The sequence below is a fragment of the Canis lupus genome, chromosome 15 (assembly GCF_048164855.1).
Source record: "Canis lupus baileyi chromosome 15, mCanLup2.hap1, whole genome shotgun sequence".
NCBI lineage: Eukaryota > Metazoa > Chordata > Mammalia > Carnivora > Canidae > Canis > Canis lupus.
The window spans coordinates 38080697-38100279 of record NC_132852.1 but is presented as its reverse complement, the minus strand read 5'-3'; the positions used below and the strand labels follow the sequence as shown (position 1 = coordinate 38100279).

At 35.4% G+C, this 19583-nt stretch overlaps 1 protein-coding gene across 8 annotated transcripts in view; it reads left to right on the top strand.

Annotated features, from left to right (window-relative positions):
* KAT6A (lysine acetyltransferase 6A) overlaps nucleotides 1–19583 on the top strand; it is a 114008-nt gene that overhangs the window by 84375 nt on the left and 10050 nt on the right. For all 8 annotated transcript variants that reach the window (XM_072776631.1, XM_072776632.1, XM_072776630.1 and 5 more), the window contains 7 exons: nucleotides 5815–5930; nucleotides 11644–11785; nucleotides 12827–12988; nucleotides 14064–14157; nucleotides 15912–16143; nucleotides 16879–17086; nucleotides 18280–18882. In XM_072776631.1, the coding sequence (XP_072632732.1) occupies nucleotides 5815–5930; nucleotides 11644–11785; nucleotides 12827–12988; nucleotides 14064–14157; nucleotides 15912–16143; nucleotides 16879–17086; nucleotides 18280–18882 (1557 nt within the window). The remainder of the gene's footprint in view (nucleotides 1–5814; nucleotides 5931–11643; nucleotides 11786–12826; nucleotides 12989–14063; nucleotides 14158–15911; nucleotides 16144–16878; nucleotides 17087–18279; nucleotides 18883–19583) is intronic.

Here is a 19583-nt window from a genome sequence, read left to right as displayed (position 1 = left end):
AAGTAATATGGGGCTATTCTTCTGAAGTAGTTTGCAATGAAGAGGAACAGAGTGAATAGTTGGGTGAAGATGTGAGGACAAAAGAAAATATCCTTTTTTTAAAATATGGGAGAAATAACAGTTGTTTATATGCTGATAGGAATGATCTAGTGGAGAGAAACCTGATGATGGAAAAGAGGGAAGGGAAATTGTCCAGTGTGCAAGTGGAGGCCCTGACTTTAGAGGAAGAGGGAGACAATGTAGCTATATATACTATACTATTAAGGAAGACAGGCTTTGGGCACAGAGGGTAGACATATAGATGTGGCTTTGGAAAGCGGTAGAAGTTCTCTTTTGATTGTTTCTTACTTTTCTAGTATAGTAGGAAGTAAAGGCATTGGTTGAAAATGAAGATGGGCTAAGAGGTGTTGGAGCCTTGAGGAGATAGGAGAAAGTATGAAATAATTTTTAAGGAGAGTGGGAGAGTGAATGGAGTTAGAGAAGCATCAAGGGTCCATTTGAAAGGTTAGTAGTTAAGAATTATAAATGGAGAATAGTCAGTGTGATTCTATGTTTTTCTTCTAACCGTATTCAGGTATTGGATTATGTGGAGACATGAGTTCAACCAGTTAGGATTTTGTTGTTGCATTGGGAGAAAAGTAGGGAAATTAAGGATATGTGCAAAGACGAGGTACAAAAAAGATCTTAGGATCTAAACTGAATGAGAAAGGAGGGCCATATGGAGAGTGAAAAACTGGTAGGATCACTGGATTATAGGTCTTATGGAAAGAAAGGATAATAGGGCTGAAGATAAAATCCTGAGCTTTATCAATATGTAGTGGGAAAGCAAAGAAGATATCTAAGTGTAGATGAACAAAAAAGACATAGGTGAAGAAAAAGACAGGAAGTAGTGTGTAATCACATCTATAATTCTTAGATCCAGAATCCTGAAAACTTAACAAAAAGTTACTGTTAAAGTATAAATAACATAAAATTTACCATCTTAACTATTTTTAAGAATACAGTTCAGTGACATGAAGGATGTGTATACATTGTTGTGCAACCATCACCACCATCCATCTCTAGAATTTTTTTTGTCTTTCCAAACTGAAACTCTGTACCCCTTATACCATAATTTCCCTTTTCTCCTTTCCCTAACCCTTGGCAATCACTAATCTAATTTTGTCTTTGAATTTAGCTGCTATAGGTAGGCCTCAGTGGAATAAAAAAATATTTGCCTTTTTGTGTCTGGCTTTTACTTTATTAGCATAACTTCTTTAAGGTTCATTCAGGTTCATTTAGAATTCCCTTACCAGAATTTTTATTTTTTAAAAATTGTATTTATTTATTCATGAGAGACACAAAGAGAGAGAGGCAGGGACATAGGCAGAGGGAGAAGCAGGCTCCATGCAGGGAGCCCGATGCAGGACTCAATCCCGGGACCCCAGGATCATGTCCTGGACTGAAGGCAGGCGCTAAACTGCTGAGCCACCCAGGCATCCACCCTTACCAGAATTTATATGTATATTTATCATTAGGTATATATGTCTTTACCATGAAAGTTTATCCATTCATCCAATGGACACTTGAGTTGCTTTTACCTTTTGGCTGTTGTGAATAATGCTGCTGTGAATGTGGGTGGACAAATACCTGTCTGAGTCTCTTTTTTCAGTTCTTTTATACATTGCTGGTTCATATGGAAATTGTTTAATTTTTTGAGGAACAGCCAAACTGATTTCCACAGTGCCTATGCACCATTTTATATTTTCACCAGCACTGTTCAAGAATTCCAATTTTTGCACATCCTCTCCAATGCTTGTTATTCTCTGTCCAGTATCCATCCTACTAGGTGTGAAGTGGTGTATCTCATTGTGATTTGCATTTGCATTTCCCTAATGATTAATGATTTCTTTTCATGTGCTTACCAGCCATCTGTTTATCTTCTTTGGAGATTGAAAAAAAAAATATAACTCGTTTTACAGTAAGATCTCACTTACCTAAACAGAATTGTTGGCAAAACATGGTTTGAACTGATATGAGACTATACATATTCGTTACTTATTCCATTTAATATGGATATTCATATGCTTTCCTAAAGAAATATTAGTGTGTCTGATTATGGAGTGTTGCCCAAAATCCTGTCAGGGTTGTTGATTTCAGATATGTAATACTTCACTAACATCAGAAAAATTCAAGATTCTGAAGCACATTCTATTTGAAGGGTTTTGGATAAGAGTCTGTGACTTTGTAGCTTCACTTCCTTGGAAAACTAAGTTCCAGTTCCAAAAAACATGCACACAAACTTTTGGAATTCAGAACATTAATTAATTGAGGACAGTGAGTACTTCATATCTCACCCCTCCCATTTTGTTCTTTTCTGTCTTTATTCTTCACTGTTGATTTTCCTTCCCTGAAGTATTTCCCCTCTTAACTTCTCTGAGCCTTCCCCCCCCCCCCCACCTATGAGGTGGGCATATTGTTTTCTACTTTGAGGAACCGACTGTGGCATTTAAATGAGATAACAATATAAGGCATAGAGTCTGCCACAGTATTGGCTTCATAAGTGCTGATTCTCTTTATTCTTTAAGTTCATGCTGCCTCTATTTTGGAGTGTATGAACTCATTCTTACATATCTCTTTCATCATGCAACTTCTAATCCCTAATGAACAGAATTATTTTTTATTACACTGTTTCTATAGGAAAATGTTCAAATACCAGAAAGACCTCTCCTTTCCCTACACTACACATTCTCATACTAATAATAAGGGTACATTCCTCCTCTCCACTCCCACTTCAAAATGCCAAATCCCCGTAGGGAATGGAAAGGGAAGATCAAGGTGGAGTTGTCCAGTGGAGGCATGAGGAAAGGAGCAGAACTGTATCCTTATCACTTCTAGATCAGTTGTAGTTTTCATGTTTGTACCAGATCTGGAATTGGAGAGTACTGTCAGAGTTGCTTCTGTATATTGGAAATTGGAATTAGGTGAGTCATTTGTGGATGTGGAGTTTTTGAAGAAGAGTAATAATCTTTTCTCATAAACTGCTAGTAATAACAGTTTTATTATCTAGAATAGGTTATTTAAAGTTATCTTTTGGGTTAGTCCAATTACTAGTGCATTTAGTTCCCCACCCCTTACTTAGATTGAAAGATCCATTCTGACCTGGAATATATGTCATCTTTTCAAGATGTTGGCATATTCAAATGAAAAGGTGGCACAAAGTGGCAGAATTCTAGTTAAAAGTTTAAAAAAATAATTTATTAAAAAATATTTTATGTGTTTATTTGAGAGAGCCTAAGCAAGAGAGAGAGAGCCACGAGCAAGGAGAGGGGCAAAGGGATAGGGAAAAACAGACTCCCTACTGAGCATGGAACCCCAGCGTTGGATTCTGGGCTGGATCTCAGAACTCTGGAATCATGACCTGAGCCAAAGGCAGACAGACACTCAACTGACTGAGCCACCCAGTCCCTGCTGTGTTCTTGATTCTATTAGAGAGCTGCTGCTTTAGAAAGCTGCATGTTTACTGAGAGTATTTTGGCTGAAATTTAAAAATAAAACCTAGCAGAATTGACCTTGTCATTCAGATTTGAGTTTGATTTTGGCAAGGACTGGGTTAATGAGTGGTTTGGATGCAGCTGTTGCTTCCTTACTGCAGTGAGTCTTTGTTAAGGTGTAAACCTTAGTAAACGGAAACACACAGGCTCTTGAGGCTTTCATAAGGGAGTTGGAGATGGTGGTGGAGGCCAGAAGTGGATGAGTGCATGTGCCAGCCATTTCACGGTGCAAACAGGTGAGGATAGGTAAAGGCAGTGGGGAAGTCTTCTGTGAGTCTAGTTTTAAACAGACCGTCTTAGTTGCGGTGATGTGTAAACAGTTATACTGGAACTGGATATCCACGTTTACATCGTGCATCCGCCTGGAGGAGCGCCGGGCAGCTGAGGGGAAGGCTCTCAAACAACAGGCAGTACCTCAGCAGGTGCATATTTTCAACTCCTCTGCTTTCTGTTTGATCGTTGGCTCAGGAAGTTGTTTTCTGATATTTGGTTATTCTGATACCTCCTATACTCGTGTTGTTTTGAGTTGTGAAGATAGGTTAAAAGATGCTACTTTATGAATTAGAATACTTGCTTCTGGAATGTAGTTTAAAGAACATTGTTTTTAAAACCTTTTTACAAATTTTTATTTTGGTTTTGAGACATGAAAAAATATTATTTTAACCCTGTCTTGCGTATGTTTGTTTTTAATGATTTTTGCACTTGGAAGAACCCCCAGTACTCCTTGGTGTCCTAACATAATTGATCCAACTAATAGATGTTTATATTTTGTTTTGAAATGTCTAAGGAAGAGGTTGAGGTTTCACCTAGCTGTATTCCAGCATGAAACCTGAGATAAGTCCCTTGGCCTTTTTATAAAAGATAATGGTTAGAAAGGCCAGAGAGAGTTCTCAAATTAGTTGTTGTGAAGAGGTTTCTTCCTTCCTTAAATGAATTTACTAAAACTGAATAAAAATATCTGATCTTTTTTGTTTTGTTAGAAAGTGTGTAGGGGTTTGTGGGGGTGTGTCTGTCTCTCTATGGGCTCCAACAAGAGACTTTTAATAAATCTGTCTGATTTTTAAAGCATAAAGTTGAAGAATAATGTTAGTTATCCTTTTGTTGAGGAGTTATTAATACTTTGATTAGACTAAATTCTAACTTAAGTCAATTTTAATGTTAAGCCTTCAAAAAAAGAAGAATTTATTTATTTTAGAATGAGCAGAGGAGGCAGAGGGGGGGAGGAAGAGGGACAAGCAGATTCTGAGCTAAGCATGGAGCCCTAGGTGAGGCTTAGTCCTACGACTGGAGATCATGACCTGAGCTGAAACCAAGAGTGGACACTTAACTGACTGAGCCACCCAGGCGCCCTAATGTTAAGTCTTAAATGAATATTTATAGAGTGTCCATGATAAATATTATGTACATAATATATATGTATGTATGTGTCTATGTATGAATCTCTTCCTGTATTGGTTGTAGAGCACATCAAATTGCTCTTGAACTTGAAGTTTTAAAACCTGATCTTTGTAGTCCTCAGCAGTGGCTTATATTTAAATTGCTGGTGTGGAAGTCATAAAGGCTTTACAAATTACTCTTTTTTTTAGATAATGTAGTTCAGGTTTTTGCAGAGATGGAGGCATAGAGATTGTTTTCATTATAAACAGAAGATAGGTAAAAGGGATAATGATATGTGTATAACAGTTTTTTTTTTTTTTTGGTTGGTTAAATCTATGAATAACTACTGATGAAGGGAATTTTAGGGGCAGTGTAAAATGAAGACTCTTTTGATACTTTTTTGTCATATTCTTTTAATATAATCTACTTTTCCAAACCAGAAAGTCACTCTATTCTCCCTGCTCACATGTTTAGTGGGTTGTTGCTGTAGTCAGGTGAGGCACTTGTGTAGTGACACTGGCAAGTATTCAGAGTTCCTTCTCCCTCCTTGTTAAAAGTTATTCTTTGTCTTATATCCCCAAATGTCAGCAGCTTCTCTTTAATAACTAAGTCATTAAGGGAGTGAATTTAATTGTGGAAAATATTCGCAGTCTTATTAAATGTGGAAAATACAATGACACCAATTGCATTTGGTTTTCAAAGATTAGCATTTTTGTTGTCCATTTGAATACCCTGTTTACAAAAAATAATACAGCTTATTTCAAAACTTGTTAGCTTATTCCTCGCTTTTTTTGTTCTTCTGTGGAACTCTGAGAAGACAACATCTAATTTCAGCTTTTTCATTATATCAATCTCAGTAGATTTAATTTAGCTAACTTTTGTGATGTATTTTTTGACTGCACAGAAAGTTGGAGTGACTGGTCCCCCTGATCCACAAGTCCGCTGTCCCTCTGTCATTGAGTTTGGGAAGTATGAAATTCACACCTGGTACTCCTCCCCATATCCTCAAGAATATTCAAGGTATGTTTTGAGAGACCCTTTACCTTTTGTTTGTAGTTTCTTAGAACTCCCAACACTAGATCTTGGGGACATTTTAGTCCGCTTATCTTTATACATTTGAGGAAACTGGTGGATTTTAAACATCCATAGTAGCAGCATATTCTGGTAGCCACTTAATCCCAGTTGGCTTTAGATTTTTCTTTTCTGTAACCTGTCCAAAAGCTATTATTTAAAATTGGGAACCTGACACATGGTCAGAACAAGAAGAGGAACATATTTCTTTAAGAGAAATTTGCCTTCATACTTCATGCTACTTAAGTACAAGTAAACTTTCATTGAGTAGACTTTTATCTAAAATTTTATAATTTAATGAACTTAGTGAATGTTTTTGCAGGAATAATTGGACAAATGGTATGTAGTAATACTACATGTAAATAGCTTGGATTTCCAGACATTAAAAGTAACCAGTCACCAGCTTTTTGGAATGAGGCAATATGTTTAGTGAAGCCAGATAGGTTTCATGACTCCGTTCTCCGTTCTGACATTTATAAGCTGTATAACCTTAGAAGTTGCCCAGCTAGCCTATACCTCAGTTTCTTCATCTGCAAAATGGGGTAAAACTAGTACTTACCTCATAGAGTTTGTTGTGATCATTAAAATGAGTTAAAACCTGTAAATCTCACCTTGACCCAAGGGTAGAGAGGAAATTGATGTAGAGATGGATTTAGAGAGCCAGCATCAGCACTTGCTTTTCAAGAGATTGATGAGAGTGGAACCACGAGGCTGTTGCTTATTAAGATATGAAAAGGCTTCTTTAGAAATGTGTTTTTTATTCTGGTAAGATTGTCAGTATCTGATCTCTTCGGTTTGATGGAATTGGTTTTCAATTTATTCTTAATAAACATTGCCTACAGAAAAATAAATAATAAATAGGAATCATAGTAGAAAGCAGCAATGGGATAGGAACTATAAAATTTACCAACTTTCTTAAGTAAAATTTTAGACATTTTTCTGGTACATTGCCTTATCTGTTGTGGAGTATTCCCTGAATTTTCCATCAAAAAATATTCTATAGGATAATAGATTCTTTAGTAATTGTGATTTTTTTCTCTATTTGTAATTCTTTTAGTTACATTTATATATATATATAATTTTAAGTGAGTTTAGGCTTGTTCTATTAAACTTGAGTTGGCTAAAATGTTTAGAGATCTTATGTTTTCCAAATAAAAATCCTGTGTCCTTACTTGGTTAATAACTACTTATTATTTTATGCTGAATTATTTCTAAGTTATTTCTTATTACTAAAGGTTTTGAACACTTTTTTAAAAATTCAAAATCCCAAAGCATGCAAGAACAGAACAATTGCAGCAAATAAGAAAGAAGAAAGATCCCAAAAGGAAAATCTTTGGGAAGTGGGATTATGCATTATTTCCCATAATACCCAGATATTTGTGTGCATTGTATATTAAGTAATCTTGCATCCCTGACTTAAGAAACAAATCAAAATGAAACAACAATGATGTCAGTAATGCTGCTTCATTTGGAGCAGTATGATTAAGTCTTAGACATTGAATTGTATAAACCAGAGTTTTAACCCTAAGTTTCTGTAATAGGCCATATGATGTTCATATCTGGCAGACAGTTTCATAGAGAACCCCCTAAAACATGGCATAGATGGGCTAAAGGCAAGAGTAACTGTGATGGTGGGAAATCCTTTACTCCTGAGCAGTTTAGCATTATTAACCTTTTTGCAAGGAAATCATACTGATATCCTAAAGAATGGGTTCTATGTAATTGAGTAGCTTGGGAAATTTCCTCTTCCTTTTGATCTTGTTCCTGACTTGATTTGATGCATAGATTATATACTACAGCCCCAGTTACAGAAGACCAGCATCCTTAAGGTCTTTGGGTGACCATTAAATGATGAAAAAAATGAATGAAAGGAGAATAAAACTATTAATCATAAATTAATAGTAGCTTTAGTTACCATCATTAAGCTGGTACTAGACTAAACATCTCTGGAATAATTTTGTGTGAGGTAGATAGTAATATCTTCATCTTCCAGACCAGAGCCCAGCAAACATATTCAAGACCACACAGTTTATAAGTTGCAGGACCGGATTTAATCTCACTTTTCTCTTAATCACATAGCCATAACTTTTAATCACTGAGCTTGCCCTACTCCATATAGCATCTGTATCTAGATTGATCTCACATGGCTTTTACCATAATCTTTAATTTAAGTAATATTTGATAGAATTTTTTGTTGTATTAAAATTTTACCAAAAATGGACTTATTATAATAAGGCTACACAAATTGCTGCTACCTGGGGCAATGTTTAGAAGCCAAAAGGATACTGTAAGAGTTCCTGGGAAGAATATTTGCATCATCCTTCAAGTAAGGGAAGCAATGTAGCTGCAGCCCAGTTAAGAGTGTCAGCATAGTGGCTGGCTCTAGAATAAACTTTAGGTATGGAAGCTACACCCCATGATGCAGCTAATCAAAGTGACCTTTCACCTATTGGATAGTCAAGGCCTAGATGCTATCAGGAAGACAATGACAAAAAGTAGTACCCAACAGTATCCTTTATGGCTAAGAGTATTCATACTCTTCTATAATCACATCATGTGATTTGATGTTCTTTCTGGTTGATACATTTTTTCAATGAAAGAACTTTAGCCATATATACTGTTACTAAAACATTTTGTTTTCCAGGAGTTTTATCAGATGATTCCCTTTACACTAACAGTGTTATCCCAGTGGGCTTGGTTATAATAAAGTAAGAGCCTTTATTTTAAAATGTTTTCAGCAAGAACTAAATTGGAATCAAGTAGATTATGATGCTTGCTTTTACTTTATTTTTCAGATACTAAAATTTGCTGAAGTTTTTTTTTTAATCAAGAAAATGTCATGCATCTTGCTATTTATTCCAAGGGAATAGCATGAATTTATGATTTACCAGATAAGACTTGGCAGTAATTTTTTTTATAGATTTCATTCCTCCTAGGTTTTCTTGAACAACTTGCTTACTGTGAGAGCTTTAAAAATTAGGCCTTCTTTCATAGACCTTAGAAAATAAGTTGTACTTTATTTTCATGTCTCTGTACCAAGACCTAAAAGTTGAATTGGATGCTTTTAAATTTGGCATTTATCTTTAGCATAATCTGGAAAGTGTAGTGTTCTGTCACTCTTCCCTCCCTTCCTTTTTCCCCAGAATTTTATGTTTCTCCAATTCACATTGTAGGGAATATTTAGTTGTAATATTTAGTTTTCAGAGTGAAACTGTATGCACAGATTCTTCTGTATCTTCATGTGGCAACAAGTTAAAATTGCTCATTGAGAATTTAGCACTGGTAAATAAAAGTAAGTGGTAGAGTAGTTGGAAGAAGGAGGATGCCATTAGTTACACAGGGAGAACCTCCTTCTGCCTTCCTTTTAAGAAGAAATTATTCAAAATCTACATATTGAGGAAAATAGTGTGGCAGTTGTGGGTCAGCTCTGAGACTCAGTTTGTATAGCTAGTGCCCATATTAGATGAAGTTTATAGTTGTGGCCATTTTGTTTTGAGACTTTTTTTAGTTCTGGTGGTAAAGAAGAAGAAAACTCTCTGTCTTATTGCCATTCCTTCTCTAAGTTGTGGGGTTTGAGGCAGCATGCAAAGGAAATAAGCATGGTCAGCCAGGAAACCTTTCTTTTCTATGCTCTTGGCTCCAGTTTTTTTACTTCAGTTTGTAATGTCAGTTATTATTTGTTATTCTCACTACTTTATTCTGGAATGACTTTTGTACTAATGATATAATATCAGGTTATATTGGTTTGTCTAATATGAGAGATTTTGGAAACTAGTATTAGGTATTGTAAATACTTAGAAATACTGTACCTCACCAGTTCCCTGGAAGCATTTAGTGTGCTGTGAACAACAGTTTTAGAAGTAAGCTGTGAGACTGTTTTGGAAGAGTAAATGCACATTGTAAATCTCCAAGGTAGAAGGAAAAAAATCACATACCTTTTCCCACCCTTGTTTGAGTGTGAAACACTAACTGCATACAGGGCTAGTGCTCCATAAGTCTACCTTGACAAAGGCCTTTGTTGAATGTTAGATGTTTTCAGATAAGGTATAATTATGTTTTAAAAGTGGCTTCCAAAGTAGTACTTGAAAAAATAGTGTGGTCTTCACACTTTAGGAAATTAGAGATTTTTCTGTGTTAATCTATTTTTTTCTTTAATTCTGATGTAATAGTTTTAAAGCATAGCTATCCAAACTGGTACAACTAAATTTAATGAGGTTTATTAAAATTTCCTTTAGCTTATTACTTATGTATTACTTATTTATTTGAGAAAAAATGCAGTTATTTGTTTAGATTATAGTTCTTGTCATCATATCTAGTATTTTTCTATATACAGTTTTTAGTGATGGTATCAGATCTCAGATTAGCAAGGCATGACCAGTTGTGGACACAGTTCAGGATACAGGGAAGTTTTTGTGCTGAGGATAAATGAGGTGTGTATTTTATATTAGAAGAGCCACGTGGTCTTCTGGATGAGACTGCAATAGGTGTAAAAGCCACTGGCTTTTAATTTAGACTCTTACTTCCATTACTTTATGAATTCATCCAGTAACTTTATTGCCTAGCTCCTCATAAAAGGGACATTGTAAAGATGTCATATTAAATTACTGCTAAAATACTACTATTGTATAAATATAAATTAATAACAACATCTGAAAGAATAATTTGAACTTTTATTTCACTTGTTGGCTTTTAAGCTTCAGGGTTTAATGTGATATTTAACCAGAGGGAAAGCCAGAATTTCAGGGGTAGAGGGAAGGAGGTAGTGTAGTATGTCCAAACCTGAAAAGACATATTATTACAGTTTTATACTTAAAAAGATATATAAAATCTGCTTTTATAATACCCATTTTATATCCATATTTCTCAGCACTCTATACCTAGTGCACCTAGCACAGGGCCTGACACACAGTAGTAGCACAGTTGACCCTTGAACAACACCATGGTGAGGGGCACCAACTCCACACAGTCAGAAATCCATGTATAACTTTTGACTTCCCAAAAACTTAACTAATAATCTGCTGTTGACCACAAGCCTTACCAATAGCATAAACAGTCAAGTGACACATGCTTTTTATTACATGTACTATATATTATATTCTTAGAATAAAGTAAGCTAGAGAGAAGAAAATATTATTAACAAAATCTTAAAGAAGAGAAAATATATTTACATTACTGTATTTACCAAGAAAAATCCACATATAAGCGGACCCATGCTGTCCAAAGCCATGTTGTTCCAAAAAAAATGGATGAATGATCAAATAAAGGAAGAAAGAATATATAGCTGAGAAAATCTTCTTCACTTATTGGTGTGTTCTGAAGGTAGGCTTTATTTTCTACTTTATTAGAGATTATCAAGGAGGGGAAAATATGCGATTTGCATTGTCTGCCAAGTGGGTAACTTTTTAAAAAGTCTGGGAAGCATTTAGTCTAATAGGAAGAGCACTGAATTGAGTATCTTTACTTTTCACTCTTGCCCTCCTTGTTAACTAGTTAGATGCCGCTAACCAAATTAGTTTTATCTTTAGTTTGTTTTCTCTTTCATTAATGGGGATAACAATACATTCTCTACCTTTTTATTCGAGTAGTAATGAGATTCAAAAAACGATAGTTGTGAAAGTTTGCAGTCTTATAAAAAGCCCTGTCTTTTTTTAATTATTTACAGGCTCCCTAAATTGTATCTTTGTGAATTCTGTCTAAAATATATGAAAAGTAGAACTATTCTCCAGCAGCACATGAAGAAATGTGGTTGGTTCCATCCTCCTGCCAATGAGATTTACAGAAAAAATAATATTTCTGTCTTTGAGGTAAAGTAGATGTTTTATAGTTATCTTCCTATCATTTCAAATGTAGTGCCATCTGAACTGCATCTAATTGTACTTGGAGTTTTTTTTGAAATGTTATTTTACTCACTATTGAGTCCCAGTAATTCAGCTGTATGAGAAGAAGAATTAGGCCAATCCAAATGGTACCAAGATCACACAAGCTTGATCTCAAAATAAATTATTCTGTTTCAGGATTCCATTTGATTATAAAAATGCCAACTGATTGGTTAATTGGTTATGTTTAGATGTGATAAAATTGTATGAAATGGTATTTAAATGAAAAAATTTCTCTTGCTTTACTTAAAGGAATATTTTGTAGAGGTATATTTAATAGCTGTAGTAAACCTTATTTTGTAAAGATATAAAAAAAATTTTTTTTCACTTTGTCATGATGATATGACTTTGTGTCTGGGAATATTGCATTTGCTGAGTTCCAACCTAGGAAACCTGCTTGGTGCCTCTGGCAATAGTTAATACTCCTGAAAATAGCTTTATTTGGGGGTAAATCTAATCGTGGCGGTCAGACTGTGTTGCTTCTAGCTGCTGGCAGAGATCAGACTATAGTTATATCTTGTTTTACTTAACATATGTATTTTAGAAGAGGTTGCTTTTAGATCTTTTGTTGGATTCCTTTTAAAAATGAATCACATCAGCTTGCCATCTAAGGGATTACTACAGCCAGTCTCGTTTATTTTATCTTTTTTTTTTTTTTTTGGTATTTTTTTTTATTTGAGTTCGATTTGCGCCAGTCCTGTTTAAAAGCAAAAAGTGCTGTTTTTAAAAGAGTCATCATTTCTTTGTCTAGCTATTCATACTTTGTCGAAGTACAGTATTTTATATGTTTAGTAGTCTTAAAACAGCAGGTGTTCTAATTCTACTGTTGAAAGGATAGCTTCCAGGTTCTGATTACTGACAGCTTCTCTGAGGCTGGACAATGTTACTCACAGGTATTTGTAAGTGATGTGTACTCTTGAACTAAAGAGCCACTTTTCCTGACCATTTTGTTCTATTATTTTCCTCTAGGTTGATGGGAATGTCAGTACCATTTATTGTCAGAACCTGTGTCTCTTGGCAAAGTTGTTTCTTGACCACAAAACGCTCTATTATGACGTGGAGCCATTTCTTTTTTATGTACTAACACAGAATGATGTCAAGGGCTGCCACCTTGTTGGCTACTTTTCTAAAGTAAGTATATTCAGTTTAAAATTTGTTTGAATTCACATGGAAATCTAAAACAATCTTTGTCACTTCCCCTGAGGAGAAACTACACTATCAGCACCTTCTAAGTACTATCTGGCTTTTTGGAAAGGAAAATAGAAGGAACATTCAGAATCATATCAAGTGCTAGAAGGTGCCTAATAACATTCAACAGACTCTACTCTCCTAGGAACATGAGCTGCCATTTATACTCTAGAGGAAAAGGTTTTAAATCACTTCTATTCCCAGGGTAATAATAGCCAGAACTTGTGAAATAAACAGTCATTACCTCTGTGAGCTGTTTCTCAGTTTAAATCTTCTCTTCCTAGTTTAAATTTGAAGAATTTAAATAAGAATAAGAAGCCATTTTAATTCAAGGATATTTTTCTCTCCTAATAATCTTCCATTCTCTTGGGGAGAACAAAAGGTGTTTTTTTGTAGTCAAACCACATAAAAGATGTACTTATACTTAAGTTAGCCTATGATAAAATCTAAGTGTATGAAACAGGTAAGTGGAAAGTACCAGCTTTCTGTTAGTTGGCTATTTCAGAAGTTAAATGTAATTTTATAGATACTGCCTGATTTTTAAAGGAACTGTACCCAACATTTTCAGATTATTTTTTGTGAAGTTAGGTACAACCAGTGGAGAGATGGGACTGCCCTGTGTATCACCAGAGCAGGAAATAAGAGAACCTTTGAAATGGTTGATGAATTTTCCCATTTCTGGAGTACCACACTGACTCATCATTTGTAGCTTTGCAGATTGATTGGGACTCAGATTCCTCTGTTCATCTTAGGCAATGACATACTGTTTTGGAGTTGCAGATGGTGTTAGATGGCATAATTTTATTTTATATTTTTATTCTCCTGGGATGGTTGCTTTGTGGGTAATGGCAATGACTTAACATTGTCCTAGCTCCTCCCAGTGGGGTATTTTTTTCTTGATGAGCTTGCTATTCTCAAAGGACCAGGGCTGTGGTTTTGACTGTTAGTCTTTGTTTCTTGATAATTAGCATTACTATTCAGTCTTATCCACATGTTGTTTTACAATTTTCTTTACCAGGAAAAGCACTGCCAACAGAAGTACAACGTTTCCTGTATAATGATTCTTCCCCAATACCAGCGTAAGGGCTATGGCAGGTTTCTCATCGATTTCAGTAAGGATTATATAATACAGTTTTTCATTATCTCTTCTTGTGGACCTTCTGTGATATCTGTATTTTTAGAGATTTACAGATGATTTATTGGTTGCTAGTATCTTTTGTCATACTGCAGTGTGGGACTTTAAAACCTAAAGTCATGAATTTTTTTTTTTCTTTTGATTGGACATGAAATATTTTAAAATAGCTTATACTGAATACTCACTTTTGTGTGACCTATTGCAAATACTTTTAATTATAAACTCTGAATTTACAGTGGAACTTAGTTTTATGATAATTCTGACAGTAATACTCAATACATTATATAACTACTTAAGTTAGTACAGTAGAGAAATACAGCGCTCGCCTTATTTTTTGTTACCCAATTACCTGAGAAAATGCGTACATCATTTTTTAGTTACGGGCTCTACCTAGTGGTTAAAATATGCAGTGCACCTTTAAAAAAACCCTAAAAGTAAATGGTGTAGGAAATAATTCAATCTGACTTAAAAATTAAAAGCTAACAGCTCTAAAAAAGTCAATGTAGATTTTGAATCTTGTTTTACATGTTGATAGTCTTGCTTAGAAAGTAAATATATGTTTACAATAAATTTTATATTGATTATAGAATAGCAAGTTTTGAGGAATATTTTTATATAGGCAGTCCTAAATATCAGATGATTATATCACCAGTGTTAAGGAGTTAATTCTCAGATGGACCAGTGCAGCTTATTCTAGTTGGCCTTAGACTGTACTCCTGAATATTTTATTGGAAATATGTGCCATTGATGATGATTTTGTACATTTTCTTGGCCTTTTTAGATTGGTAGTAGAGAGTGCAACTCAGATTGTTTCCTTTAATATCAATATATTGTTCTGAAATAGGACTCATGTTTGGATGTTATGCCATTAAATAGGAAAGTTAAGGGAAAATATTTTATTATACTAATTAGTTATACTTTTGAGATACACAAACAACAGTCTATGATTACAGTTTTTTTTTTCATTTGCTTTTCGTAACGTAATCTATTTTCCCATGTTACACTATTTACAGACTGCTTTTAGTAAAGCGTCCTTTGATAACAAAAAAACTGCATTTCTTCTGCCATCTCCATTGTCAGTGCTTTCTCTTAGTATTTATGCCTTTCTCTTCCTGTTCTTGAGAGTCCTGCTCTAAACAGGAGGACAAATCCCACCATACACTCACGGGGACATCCTCACGCTGACATCCTTGCTTACTAAGAATTAAGGTGAGGTAATTGTTAGGAGAGCTTTGGCTGAAGTGAGAAATGGTCATCTGATTCACTCGCAGAAGAACCACAATCTTAACAGATAGGATTACATAAAAATGAAGGCATTCTTTTGTATTGTTCAACAATTCAGGTGTAGCTGTTGCCATCTGGTGGTCCAAATAAAACATGCAAGGGAGGTTCCCCCCATAAAATAAAAAGGATTATTGCCTTAATCTTGTTAATGCAGCCTGTTAATATGAAGTCCTATGATTTTTTAACAATTTGAATGTTTTAACGTGATTTATAGTAAGTATAGATAGAGTAATAATAACCTAATGTTCAGTATGTACAAATTACGTCATCTTGTGGAAATATGTGTTGGAGTAATTTTTCAATTTTGTTCTTTTTCTTGAAGGAATATATCTTTGACATTATTATTGCCTATTTTGCTTAGATTGATTGTGAAGAGGGGATTGCTATTTTGGTGAATTAGCCTATTTTAGGCTCTCTGACATATTTGTGATTCGGGGGTTTCTTTAGGTTATTTGTTATCAAAGCGTGAAGGCCAAGCAGGGTCTCCAGAGAAACCATTATCCGATCTAGGTCGTCTTTCCTACATGGCTTATTGGAAAAGTGTAATATTGGAGTGCCTTTATCACCAAAATGACAAACAAATCAGCATTAAGAAGTTAAGCAAGTTGACTGGAATCTGCCCTCAAGACATTACTTCCACACTCCACCACCTAAGAATGCTGGACTTCCGTAGTGACCAGTGAGTATCATACCCCTTGGCACACTCTCAAAAGATAATTATGTGGAAGTGTTTGGATCAGGCAGCCATATTATCAATAAAAAGGCATAAACTAATATAAGTGGTACATTTAGTGATCCTGAGAGACCATTTTTATTTCTGTGATATTTGATACTATTGACCATATTTTCTTTTTAACTGTTTTTTTCTAGTCTTCCTTCTAACTTTTGGACCTATGCTATTGAATCTTTTATTTTCTAATGTTGGGAGCTCCTTCACAATACAGGAAGTAAATAAAAACTCTAGAAATAACGTCTAATAGAATATACCCATGATTTTTTTCCATGTAAGTGATACAAAATAAAATATAGGACAGGGGAAGTTTAATTCCCCCTTATCTAGAGAGTATGGGAAAAGATCACAGAGAAAGGAAGGAGGCATTGGACTAGAAAGCTGGACAATAGAGATAGAGTACGAGAGAGTAGCAGAAATTCCAGAGATTGGAAGTGTGAGACAGTGAATGGTTCAAATGACTTCATCCATTGCTCTTGTTGACTGTGAAGTATCTGTCCAATTCCGTATTTCTTAGCTATCTCGTATAGTGACATATTTCTATATTTTATCCTCCCAAGCAGGCCATTTTTGAAGCATTTGTCATCATCTCCAGGGTTCTGTGGGGGTTATAGCTCCATATTCATTGTCAGGCACTCCTTGTACACACACCATTGATTGCTGTAAACTTTGCTTTGGTTCCAGATTTGTGATAATCCGCCGGGAAAAACTTATCCAGGATCACATGGCAAAGCTTCAGCTGAATTTGCGACCTGTGGATGTAGATCCAGAATGCTTGCGCTGGACTCCTGTCATTGTCTCCAATTCTGTTGTCTCGGAGGAGGAAGAGGAGGAGGCTGAGGAAGGAGAAAACGAAGAGCCGCAGTGCCAGGAAAGAGAATTAGAGACAAGTGTAAGGGCATGAGTAGTCTCTATTTTTGATGACGGAAGGCTCTATTTTTGACTTGTTCATGAGTATTTGTGAAACATGTTACAATATCTTAAACCAATACAGTCAGTTCACATTAGAATTTCATAGTTGATTTCAGTGATGGAGATTTCAGAAAGACTGGGTTTTGTTTACTTATTTGTGTATTTTTAAGCCGTGGATCATTAGGAGACCTTCAAATTTGTTATAATGTGTTACTTAGAACTAAGAATTTCTTACCAGAGTGCTGATAAATGGCTAAATTTTAAGCCGTGTAGTAGTAATTGAGGAATCTGAGTTTAATTCTGACTATTGTTAAAAAATGAAACAACGATCCCTTTTCCTTAAAATAAATTTAAGGAAATAATGTGAACATGTGTATGTTTTCTAGTAGAGCATTAAATAATTCAGTGGTTACCCAAATGTCTTTAGCCATTAAAGGGTTAATGAGGGAATGTTAACATTGTATAGTTTTCAGTATTTTTCTTCACATGATGCATACCTTTCTCTGTTCTTTTTTTTAAGTTGTGCTTTCATCCTTTAAAAATCTATGTCCTCCTTTGAAAAACGTAAACAGTTTCACACCCCTGTTTAATGTAATTTAATTTTCAAAATGAAATTAAATATTTAGAATAAAAATAAATCAAAATAATTACATTTTCTTTCATTTTTTTCAAACACCCTCTTTCTCCTCATGCCCATGCCCCAGAGCCCATCTCCTCTCTGTTTATAAACTTTATTGCTGAGAAATTTGGTAAATTTTTATCATTTAATATTTATAAGAACAGTGCTATTCACTTTGTTTATTGAAGGTGGGATTGTATAGTGGCTAAGAGCACTAGCTCTTGGATCAGACTGCCTGGGTTTATATCCCAGCTTCCATATTTGCTGTTGCATACCGTAGGGCAAGTTACTTGTATTTTTTGTGCCTCAGGTACCTTGTTTGTAAAATGAGGGTATAATAATAATACTTCATACAGTGGTTGTAAGGATTGAATGAATCTTAAAAATTATTTAAAGCAGTGCCTAAACCTGAGAAATATTCATGATAGCTATTAAATAATACTTTTATTTTTTAAAGCTCCGTTTTCTTATCTCTGTTTTTAAGAGGTCAAGTAGGAGGTATAACCAAATAAGACTGAAAAATTAACCAGCATGGTTTTATTTTCTAAAATCAGGTGGGAAAGTCTGCATCTCGAGAAAACAAAGAGCAAGATTCTTATTCTTCAGTAGAAAGTGAAAAGAAACCAGAAGTTACAGCACCAGCCAGTTCGACCCGTCTGAACAAACAAGTCCTTCCCCGTGATAGTCTTCCTGCAAATAATCAGCCATCCCGGAGAGGCCGCTGGGGGAGGAAGAACAGAAAAACCCAGGAACGTTTTAGTGATAAAGAATCTAAACTGCTCTTGGAAGAGACATCAACTCCTCAGGAACAATATGGAGAATGTGAGGAAAAATCCGAAACCTCCCAAGAACAATATACTGAAAGTGAGGAGCAGTTGGCAGCCTCTCAGGAGCAGTCGAGCCAGGATGGGAAGCCAGACATTCCCAAAAGAAGATTGAGTGAGGGGGTTGAGCTCTGGCGAGGACAGCTCAAGAAGAGCCCCGAGGCACTGAAGTGTAGGTTACCTGAAGGCAACGATAGGTTGCCCCGCCGCTATAGTGATGGTGACAGGGCCCTCCTCAGAGGCTTCAGTGAGAGTAGTGAGGAGGAGGAGGAGCCGGAAAGCCCTCGGTCCAGCTCCCCACCCATTCTGACAAAGCCCACATTGAAGAGAAAAGTAAGGCAATTTTCTTTGTTTGTTTGTTTGTTTTTTACTTGTCTGTTCTTTCCCCAGTTGCAGTTTATTGTATACATCTGTCTATGCTTGGATTCCAAAAAAGTAAATATAGAAACTGTTAGTGTGTTTTTTTTTTTTTTTTAGACTTTATGCCTCAATATACTGTAGCTTATGATCTTCCCAGTGAACCTGTGAAATGTGGAGATGGCTTCTGTGGTTCACGAAAATGAACACAGACACCATAAGCTTATTGAAGAGCTGACAAACTTTTTCAACTTGGTGTCTTGATGTTATAATCATGAATTTCAGAGATTTAAAAAATATTTTAAAGTATGCAGAGATTAGAAATGTTTATGTTAGAAAAGGAGGAAAGTATTTGATAGCTAGACGAGCAGTGGTGCCCTACGTTGGGGTGCTCAGAATGATGCCATTCATCTTGGATGGGACTTTTCCCCCTGTGTTCTCATCTTCCGTCTCCATCTCTCCCTTTTTTCTTCCAGTGGTTTGACTTAACCTGGTTTTAAAAATATTTTCTCAACTTTATTTCATCATCTTGCAAAGTTGGAACAATAGCCAGTTTATAAATACGTTGTGATGATGATAATGAGTTTTGGTAAATTGTATACCAGAACCATTGCAGGCTGTGGAGTGAATTTAAAGCATTGCCACAAGCCAGCCAGACTGAGCTCAGCCCCCTGGGT